General features: G+C 43.8%; 1 protein-coding gene across 2 annotated transcripts; it reads right to left on the bottom strand.

Moving 5' to 3' along the window:
• Positions 1-1274: 1274 nt before the first annotated feature.
• Positions 1275-10474, bottom strand: LOC139421610 (hepatic leukemia factor-like). Of its 2 annotated transcripts, none has more exons than XM_071172678.1 (5): positions 9501-10474; positions 8965-9232; positions 6562-7014; positions 4130-4395; positions 1275-3997 (listed from the first exon to the last, which is right to left on the bottom strand). In XM_071172678.1, the coding sequence occupies exons 2-5, from the start codon at positions 9155-9157 to the stop codon at positions 3782-3784; spliced, it is 1128 nt and encodes a 375-aa protein (XP_071028779.1). In that variant the 5' UTR covers positions 9158-9232; positions 9501-10474; the 3' UTR covers positions 1275-3781. The 2 variants fall into 2 exon arrangements, with proteins under 2 accessions (XP_071028779.1, XP_071028772.1); XM_071172671.1 differs by having other exon boundaries at positions 4115-4395; positions 9501-10034.
• Positions 10475-10881: the final 407 nt, after the last annotated feature.

Genomic DNA, 10881 nt, shown 5'->3' with positions numbered 1-10881 from the left:
GTTGCTCGAAGAACATCTCATTCTAAAATCATGGGCATTAATATGGAGTTGGTCCCCCCTTTGCTGCTATAACAGACTCCATTCTTCTGGGAAGGCTTTTCACTAGACGTTGTAACATTGTTCTGGGGAGTTGCTTCCATTCAGCCACAAGAGTATTAGTGAGGTCAGGCACTGATGTTGGGTGATTATGCCTGGCTCACAGTCTGCGTTCTAATTCCTCCCAACTGTGTTCGATGGGGTTGAGCTCAGGGCTCTGTGCAGGTCAGTCAAGTTCTTCCACACCGATCTCAACAAACCATTTCTGTATGGACCTCGCTTTGTGCGGGATTATGAGTGGCGCAGCGGTCTAAGGTACTGCATCGCAGTGCTAGAGGCTTCACTAAAGGTCCGGGTTTGATCCCGGGTTGTATCACAACCGGCCGTGATCTGGAGTCCCATAGGGCGGTACACAATTGGCCCAGGGTCGTCCGGGCTAGGGGAGGGTTTGGCCGGGGTAGGCCGTCATTGTAAATAAGAATTTGTTCTTAACTGACTTGCCTAGTTAAATAAAGGTTAAATAAATAAATACAAAAATTGTGCACAGGGTCAGTGTCATGCTGAAACAGGAAAGGGCCTGCCCCAAACTGTTGCCACAAAGTTGGAAGTCTAGAATGTCATTATATGCTGTAGCGTTAAGATTTCCTTTCACTGGAACTAATGGGCCTAGCCCAAACCATAAAAACAGCCCAGACCATTTTTCCTCCACCAAACTTTACAATTGGCACGATGCATTGGGGCAGGTAGCATTTTCCTGGTATCCGCCAAACCCAGATTATTTTTACGTGTTACATGCTTCAGCACTTGGCAGTCCCGTTCTGTGAGCTTGTATGGCCTACCACTTCGCGGCTGAGCTGTTGTTTCTCCTAGACGTTTCCACTTCACAGTAACAGCACTTACAATTGACCGTGGCAGCTCTAGCAGGGCAGAAATGTGATGAACTGACTTATTGGAAAGGTGGCATCCTATGACGGTGCCACGTTGAAAGACACTGAGCTCCTCGGTACGGCCATTCTACTGCCAATGTTTGTCTATGGAGATTGCATGGCTTTGTGCTCGATTTTATACACCTGTCTGCAACGGGTGTGGCTGAAGTAGCCAAATCCACCAATTTGAATGGATGTCCACATACTTTTGTATATATAGTTTATCTTAAGATGAATAAGAGCGTCTGCTAAATAACAAAAAATGTAAATGTAAAACGTGAGTAAATATAAAGAAAACAGAGAAGCAGTAAGTAAGAACAATCTTTTATTTGTGTTTTGGGGAAAGTTCAACGACATCCCCATTGCCAGCACTGAGTGGGCTGGAACAGTGGACACCACCGGTGCAGCTGGGTGGTTGTAGTTCAATAAAAGTCACTATAAGAGTTATCATCATCCACGTCAGGGAGATCAGGAACAGCATCCAGTTGGGAGAGCATACATACAGTCACTGAGGTGAAAATAGGCTGCAGAAAACCAAGAGGAAAACTGTGGCTAGCGTGCATAGTCCATACACAACTAGAGAACTGAACAGACGTGTACAGTCAGAAGTGCATGGGATTCTACCGCTGTCGTTCTCCAGGTATGAGATGAGCCAGCGAGATTGTGGAATCCATGCTCAACAGAGAAACCAAGATGGCCGTCTTCCTCTGGGAACTGTGTTTCAGAGAAGTCCGGATAGAAACTGTTCGTAGGGGTTATGAACAAACCAGCGGCCCTCGACGGACCAAAACAGGATGTACATGGTGCAGGGCAGGAAGTGACATAAAAACCGGGATGCATTTCTGAATAGTCTCTCTGTGAGGATAGTTCAAAGATGCTTCAATACGAAACAAATCATGTTCATCCAAAGAAATAAAATCATTCAATTATATATAACAGCAACAATAAAGGGGGGTAACAATCATCATAATCATAATAATAGTAATGGTAGTTATTTATAACATGGTTGTTGAGGAAAAGAAGCACTATCACTGGGTTGACTGGGCCCTTTCTCTCCCCTGGGTTTAGTGAGTCGGTAGTGAAACACGACACTATGTGGATACTAAGACGATGCTCAACAACACAGAAATGCCGGAGAACTGACAGAAAGTATCAACAACCTTAATAAATCAACATTTAAAATTTTGGCTTTTTTATTAGTCCCAGAAATCTGAGAATTTAACACCATTCCGATCGATGGGGAGAGTAATAATAGCATCATCTCGAATGATAACCTATTCCCTGGGTATATGGGAGAATAGGGTCACATTTGATATGACACCCTACCACAAACCCCATCTCCTGGAATACATTTGCATATACGCAATCATACACGCATCTCATCTCTGCAACATTCACACTTAGCATATACCTATGTAAAATACACAAACTGGTATATTCAATATAGACAATATTTATCTTCTACCAATAATAAGAATGCTATCTAAAATCATTAATATAGTACAATAACACAAGTGTGCTTTTTCCTGGGTAGTTGGTGGACTATTTAGGAGGGTGTGAAGACATTGTGGTATTATGTATACAATCTAGAACCACAGAGACCGGTTGTTAGGATTGGTTAAAGGTAAAAGTAGCCTTTTCGTGATTGTAAGCGACATTAACCGTGTTGGGATTGGATCAATTCGATATAAAAAACATAGGAAGGAAGAAAACATCACAATGCAGAGAGAAGATCAAAACGGTCCACTGTAACCAGAACAACTAAAAAATCCTACCAACCCAGCTTGGGCAAGATATTCTATATCAGTTAGAACTGACAGCAATCTAAAAGGACAAAAAGTGACAGAAAGAGAGCGAGAGAGAGAGATGGCCAAGGGCTCAGCAATATGAGTTCATAGTATACATAATAAAAACTAACAGTCGCCCCATCCATTAGCTGTAGTGTGATTGAATGCCCTGCTAGTCTTGGGGTCACATAATACAATTCTCTATATGACAGAGGAGATAGTGCAGCTATAATCAAATGTAAGAGCTGTTGCACCAAAGCCCAGACATCTAGACAACTACTAAACAGTCCAAACTGTTAAAAGGTTGCAAAAGTTGTAACAATATGAAGGACTTGTTATTTACAAACACTGGACAAGTGCTGAAGATTGTGCTGGGTTAATAGTGTTTCTCCCATTTCTCTCTCGCTCTCTCTCTCTTTCACTTTCCTACCATTTCAGCCCAAACCCCATCAGTTAGAAACACAACAAAGAAAACAAATTAAGTGCTTGAGTAAAATCCACAAAGAAATGTTGAACTGTACAATTTTAAAATCATTTTGCTCTCTATTTTACAGTTTAAAATGGCCACCTTGCCTCCTAGTCCCTGACTCTGAATCCTGTCTAAAAATCCCTGTCTAACACCTCTAAAATAGCATCTCCTTTATCAATTTACTTTAAAAAGATATTTTGTCATAGCCCTCCATTTCTCTATATCTTACATCTTTCCCATTCATATAGAAAATATACAAAAATGATTTCCAAAATTTGCTCCCCCTCTAGTCTTAATATAAAAATATACAATTCTCCGATATCAAAATCCTCAAAGTCACGTCTTCTCTTCTTTCGTCTAAAGGGGCAACAGTCCTCCGGATTATGTAATCTCTCTGTCCCTAACCTTTAACCCTGCCCACTCTGACATCATCAAAATGTGACACCTGAGCTTCTTTATATCACCCTTGTCATCGTCTCATACATTTATCATCATCATCATCGTTTTCATCATCATGTCACCCCATTCCACCCATCAGTTTCTTCTCTTTCTCCTCCTCTTCTTCACTGGTCTCCATGGCGATTCTCATATTTATTGAGAATGTTGCGGCAGCGACCGAGCTCCTTCCTCATGTCAGCCACTTCCTGTCTGAGTGCCTGGTTCTCTCTCTCCAGGAAGGCGGCGCGGACCGAGATCTGGTTTTCCTTCAAGCGCCGCGCATCACGAGAACGCTTGGCTGCCTCGTTGTTCTTACACCGCCGGGACCAGTACTTATCATCCTGAAAGAGGGAGACACCGTTAGATACAGAGCTACTGACATTACCTTGTAGAGAATTATCTGACCCTGGACCAGAGGTTAGGGACAACTTCTACCAACTCTTAATACTTCTACCTACTCTCTGACTACCAACCTTGAGGTCTGCTGGCACCAGCATCTTGCGGGCCTTCTTGATCATGGGCTGTGGTTTGAGTTCGTCCTCGCTGAAGCGGTGTCTGCGGGGGTCGAAGGCGTCCTGGCCGGGCACGCTGGACAGAGCCACGTCGGCCGCGTCGGGTTCAAAGCCACCCATCACATCTGGACCGTTGGATGTGGGCGTCATGAGAGGAGTGCAGGACGAAGAGGAGACGGAGGAACCGGGCGAGCCGCAGTCGTCGTTCATGCTCGATTGACTGCCTCCTGAAAGAGAGAGAATCGGTTGTTATTTTCTTATTAAACCTTTATATGAACCAGGAGATTCCATGTAGATACATTATGACTCACTGACCTCTCAGGTCCATCAGAGAGCAATAACACACAGCATTTATCTGCAAGTCAAAATCTGTAAAGTAAAAGAGCTGTAGAGCTGATAGGCTGCAGTTAGAGACCATGTCCACCAGGTGGTGGAAGGGAGCTACTCTCTGCTCTGAGAAACTAATAAACAGGAACGTTTTTCTCCCTGCATTCAAGTGTGAATTCTACAGACCAACGTCTTTCCAAGTATCGTGAGCATGAGTTTCACTTCAATATGAATCAATTATCATGGAGAAATTGAACTCAAATGGGAACTTTACATATGCAAGAGCACTATTCTCAAGTTTTCTTGTGTATAAATAAACATTCAATATCACCCTTTTAGTCAGAGTATATATTTCAATCCTGGTTTAATATTATTATCAACATGCCCAGACTCCTATAAGGCTGGTTTTGACAGTTTTCTTGAAATGTTTCTAAAACTGTTATACAACTGTCACCCCACCCCTTGAAATCAGTTCTTTAAAGCTCACTCACCCCCTTTAGGGCCTAATGCACATAACACCTTGACATTCCTAACATAAAGACTCCAAACAGCCTTTTCCTTTTCCTATTCCTCCTTTACGAGAACACAATCAGAACACAGCCTACACTACACCCACCTCCAGTTAAGTCAATGGTCAGGTGTCTGAATGAAAACTCAAATCAGATCATTATAAATACGTTCTCCTGTCTTGCCTCATAATTTGTGTTACACTGTAATGACTATGTAGCAAACACATCATCCAACCCGCAATATCAATTTTGGCTTCATCAATTCTTCTTTTACATGAATATCCGATTTGTCTTGTAAATGTGAAAGTGTCGTATTTAACTCATGTCTAAACTGTCTAAAGTGTATTATTGTGACATGTGACATTGGAATACAACTGAAATGCAGCGAAAAAACAACCAGTTTATGAAGGGTTAAATACAATGGCTACTGACATTCCCCATCTACTGTACAGCACCACATCTTAATCATTACTATCTCTGTAAATCTCTCTCTTCTGCATTCAAACATTCCATTTGAACTTCAGTATCAGCAGGCAATGGGAACCTCTTCCTCCCCCCTCCCTCTCCCTCCCACCCTCGTGCCTCTCCGCTCCTCCCAGTCCTCCGCTTGGCCCTCCTCTCGTTCTCCTGCTCCAGTGCTCACAGCCTCTGCACGTGAAGGGACGCTGCACGTGCACATTGCTGTAGCGTGTGAGGTGAGGAGAGATTTAAAGACACGCGATCACAAGCACTCACTACACACACCTACTTCCTCTCCTTATCTCTGTCTCGATCTCCCTGTGTACAGTAAGACCGTAGTGTTCAGTAAATGGCTGGTTGGACCTGAATTGAACATAAACCCACCAAACCAAACCCCTTTGTCAGTGCTGTGAGATGCATTTGTTAAATGTCTCCTCTGTCTCTTTCTCTCAGGCAGCCTAAATGGTAAACCTAGCTCAGTGTGAAGGGTAGTTTGTAGCCTACAGGAAATTCCTGTCGTTGCTTTCTCCACCCCTCCTTGTTGTTCCCTCTCTGTCAAGTTAACTCAGCGTTAAGGGATTCCATTTGGCTTCACAGAAAATGATGCTTGGTCACCATAGGAGAGGAGTTCAATATGAGTACTGAGGACAACTTAAAGAGCTGAATCACATGAAGACTTTGTGCAGACTTTACTACAGCCTTCTCTCTAAGGACATAACCCTCCTGTATACAGGGTCACCATGGTAACTGCCATGTCACTGATCCTCCATTTTAGTCCTTCATCTAGTTGCCACTTCACATGGCCAAAACAACATGGCACCATAATCCTTGCTTCATTTGGCCAAACTGGACCACTGAATACATTGTCGATACCATGTGAACTACGATACATTCACCAACCACCCACCACCCCTACAATCCCTTTCCATAGAATCAGCATAAACACTCTCATCTCCACCCCTCTCCCCATGTTCCTACTGAAGATGTGTACAATAAACAGATGTACACTGTTCCGTATTGTATCCATGGGATAAAATCATCATAGAAATCCCTGTATGTTGCCCTCCCCTCCTCCGACACCCGGTTCGGGTTACTCACCATAGTCAAGTCCTCCCTGCATGTTGGACTGGGCCACCTCCAGGCCGATGAGCGACGGGGAAGATGAGGATGACGAGGAGGAGGCTGAAGAGCAGGGTGGGGGCGATGAGGGGGGACACTGGGAACTCTGATTGGGCACCGCCGACTGGGAACTCTGGGATGGGATCTGGGCTGTACTGGAACTGTTCTGGCCGTGGACTCCGCCCATGCCGTTCTCTGTGAGGAATTCCTCCAGGTCCATGTACTGCAGCTGGAAGAGGCCTCCTTCCACTGGCAGGGTCCTCTCCCACAGGAGGGGTCCCAGGAACGCAGACTGGTTAAATCCTCCAGCTCCTCCTCCGCTGACGTTACTGTTGCTGCTGCTCACCCCGCTGCTGCCGCTACGCATGTTGCAGCCGCCGTTCCCGCCACCCAAGGAGTCCTCATCCATGTCTGTGATGGTTCTGTCTTTGTCTGGGATGGTGGGAGAGAGACAAAACGGAGGTTATTGGTTAGTAAAGGATGGACAGGGGTTGGAACTCTCTTCTTCCATCTACATACACTCTTTGCTTTTTAGTTTTGGTTTGGAATTTATTAGGGTCATATGACAGGATATAATTATCTTATGTCCAAAGCTGTAGGCGTTCTTGTAAACCTATTTAATTTAATTCAATGAGACAAGAGGGTGCTATGGCCCAAGCCTCATAGCTGTTGAGGTCCAGAGGCACAATGATCCTATAGATGTGTCAACTCTACAGATACTGAGAGATAGATGATATCTGTGGAATGGTATGACCGTTGGATGCATCAGCTGCACTGCTCTGCGCACAAACACCACTGAATGCTTCAGTCAGACCGTAACAGATGGTCATACAAGAAACTGCACAAGAATCCAAATCAGAATGCTGGATGAAAAGCAATATGATTTTTACTACATGTCTGCATGTCTATGTCTATACTTGGTGAGACAAATGAATGTGGTAATATAGGCATCCATACCACAGGCCTCGCTGGTACTGTTTAGCATGGCAGATATTGTACCAAAAGATGTGGTCTTAATCTGCATGCTAATCTAAAACTATGCCAGGGGATTGGAGGGGCAGAGATTATAATCCATATGAGAACATCATGCTCAGCTCACAGCAGAGTGCAACATGGGATGGCACCATCATTCTATTGGACATTTGGGGGTCATAATTGGACAGTGAGTGACCTTTGTGTTTGGATAAAAGTGTTTGTTATGCCTAATGACCATGTAATAATGTGTTACAGGGATAATGGCATATTGGTTTCCTTACCCTGTAAACTGTCTATGGATAAGGTATGACAGTAGTTTCCCTGGCACTGTTTCCACATGCTAACGTTTTAGCATTTGTGGCACAAATCCTATTCAAGTCATGGGACCGATATTAGCATGTCCAAATCATCCAAAAGTATCTCAAGTTGACTGTGAAGCTCAACAAAGTCACTTAAAGATGATTTGAGCATGATTACTATCCCATAATATGCTTTCTGGTTTACTGCTCTATACTATAGGAGTGGTTGGATTCTATTAACATTTTCCAAAGAGCATTTGATCCTACACTCTTAGAAACAAGGGTTCCAAAAGGGTTATTTGGCTGTCCCCGTAGGAGAACCCATTTTGGTTGCAAGTAGAACCCTTTTGGGTTCCATGCAGAACCCTCTACATTGAACCCAAAAGGGTTCTACCTGGAACCAAAAATAGTTATTCAAAGGGTTCTCCTGTGGGGACAGCCGAAGAACCCTTTTAGCACCTTTTTTTCTAAGAGTGTAAGTTCTGTTCTGAGACAAAGTTTCCTATTGTGGTCCTGACCTGTACTGTCAGAAGTGAAAATACAAACTGACCATGAATCAGTTCTAAAGGACAACTTCCACCACCATGTATATCCTATGGTGTGTGTTGGTTGCAGAATGTCAATCATGAATCATCATTCAGAGCTGAGCTCTGTACTGAAGAACCACACCAGTATACCTTATCTGTTTTGTTTCCAAACAACAAGTCTGACTGTGGTGCATGTGTCATGTCATGTGCGTGTGACAATGGCAGGGCCAGATATTAAGTTATGCTGGTGAGCACAGCTGTCTTCACTGTACTGTACTCAATTGAGTCAGGCAGACAATAGAGACTGGTAGATATGATTTCATTGAATGTCAGTTACAAAATATGCTAAATAAGAGAAATAGGATTGTACCCTGATGAAGACAGCTTGGCTGTGGAAACGTTGGTAAATTATTTTTTTTGCATCTGAGCTCGTAGAGTGTGCGGCTCTCCTTTATTTTTAAATAACAGAAAAACAACATTGGCATGCAGTGTCTGTTGTAAGTGCAGCACACAGCAACATTGTTGCACTGTAGAACCTTTAGTGGGAACAGCATGATAACAATGTAAATCAAAGTTCTCACCTTTAACGTCGCAGCAGTCTTTGAGAATTGCACGGTCTCCCTTCATCGGATGCTGCAGGAGGGATTTCAAACTAGCCATGGAGTTGAGGTGTCCACCGCTGATGGAGCCACCAGACTGGTTGCAATTCCCGAACTGCGGGCTAGCGCCGGCTGGGAGGTCCGGGGTCAGGAGCTGGGTGAGCTGCCTGGACATAGTTGGCCGGACCTGGTTGTTGATTAGGATCCTGGGGCGCAGGCGGAGTCGAAATGACTGGCAGATTGATCACCGCTATTCAATTAACGAGAATATTGAATTAACATTTATTATAGTTAGAATTGGGTACAAACCAGGTGCAATGAATAGTCTATTTGAAATGACATTACAAACTTGTTGAAGTAATATAAAACGCATATGTGAGTGCATATCTCGACAAGATATGAGAACATTAAAGTTTGACTCCCAGGCTCAGTATACCAGTGTTGCCTAATAATAACAAGCAATAGCTGCAAAACGTGTCCCTTTGATTTGTTTAGAATGTCAATAAACATGTTCTTACCTTTCCCTCTATTTAGGCTGTGAAGTGTTCTTATATCCACTGTTGTATCATTATAATAGACCGTATTCCAGTAGATATGGTGCAACACTATATTATTTTAAATCCCCGGTGCAGATCAAGATGTTATTCTCCAATAGAGACCAGTTGTAAAACGTCAAACTAATGACTGGTGCCCATGGTCAATTCAAAGGTGGACAAAATAAAATCCGAGCTGGAGATCAATAAATTGTTGTCGAAAAATATCCTGAGTTGATCAACACCCCAAAAAATGACGATTCAAATATGATCAAAATGAAACTCGAAGCAAGGAAAAAGAATGTCCTACTCCACAATGCCAAATGAACAAATAATGAAGAGCGAAAAGCGGAGAAGGCTCTGAGTACGCGCACTATTTGTCGGGTGACAAGCTGTATTACTTTTTTCTTTAAGCTTTCCTGTCGCTCTATCGTTCTTTCGGGAGGGGGGGTCTTCTTTTCCCCCGCGTACTTTGTGTAGCCAACGTACTTGAAGCACGGGCTTGGATTTGGGCTGCGCGACGGCTGTCCTCTCAGCTGGAACGAACACGGGCAGTTCACGTGACGTCACAACTCATAGGGCAAGGCGCGAGAGAAGGCATGATTGGCTTATTTGTTCAATATGCATGACAAACACACAACCCCCCTCGTGCCACACCTCGAGGGGGCACGCCAAGCACTTGTTGTTTGTATGCTCATGGACAGACGGACAACAAATGGACAGTTAGCAATCACCCGCCACCGTTATCATCATGACTTTGAATGAACGTCTTTAAATGACACTAGCAATTGAGGGGACCTTGAGACATATCCTCTATAGAACGTTAATCTAGGCATACAGATTATTGCCCAAATAGAATGCCAATGTGATTATTTCATTATAATGGCAATGGGCCTTGCGCCATTCTATGAGCAAGCAACTGAGTGTAGACTACAGTTTTCCCAGTCCGCTTGTAATCCAGAGAAAACGTGAGTGGCTGCCGGGTTTTCAGGCGAAAGGAACACAGCAGCACGTTGCTTCCTAAAAGCAGAATAGCTGTAATAGCGCACATGGCCCAGTCACGAGGAGGTGCAACCCTTATGCATGTTGCTCTAGTTTCGATTGGTTGGAGAAAATAATGTATCCTCCCCTAGTGAGCGCTTATTGGAAAGAACTAGGCCACCCGCCCCGCCCTACGGATTCCCCCCATGCTACGGCCGCGTGAGACCGATTCAAAGCAGAACAGCGCGAGGTGTCTGCAGTACTGTATTTTAACCCACAGTCAAAGAGCCACAGGAAATTGTTTCCTTTTTTTTAGTCGGACATTGGAAAAACAATATTTAGACAGATCCCCGGAACAATATACATCCTTCTGAGGATATTACTG

Source organism: Oncorhynchus clarkii, chromosome 2 (assembly GCF_045791955.1).
Source record: "Oncorhynchus clarkii lewisi isolate Uvic-CL-2024 chromosome 2, UVic_Ocla_1.0, whole genome shotgun sequence".
Lineage (NCBI taxonomy): Eukaryota > Metazoa > Chordata > Actinopteri > Salmoniformes > Salmonidae > Oncorhynchus > Oncorhynchus clarkii.
The sequence above is the reverse complement of the archived record's forward strand: the minus strand, read 5'-3'. Positions and strand labels throughout refer to the sequence as shown.

What these genes read in the sequence shown, in the direction of transcription:
- LOC139421610 (XM_071172671.1), bottom strand. Translation starts at nt 9,157, where the DNA reads ATGTCCAGGCAGCTCACCCAGCTCCTGACCCCGGACCTCCCAGCCGGC. An exon ending in GCAGGGAGGACTTGACTATG is followed by an intron (nt 4,396 to 6,561) that starts GTGAGTAACCCG and finishes TCTCTCTTTCAG; the next exon opens with GAGGCAGTCAATCGAGCATG. An exon ending in TCAAGGTTGGTAGTCAGAGA is followed by an intron (nt 3,998 to 4,114) that starts GTAGGTAGAAGT and finishes TCCCTCTTTCAG; the next exon opens with GATGATAAGTACTGGTCCCG.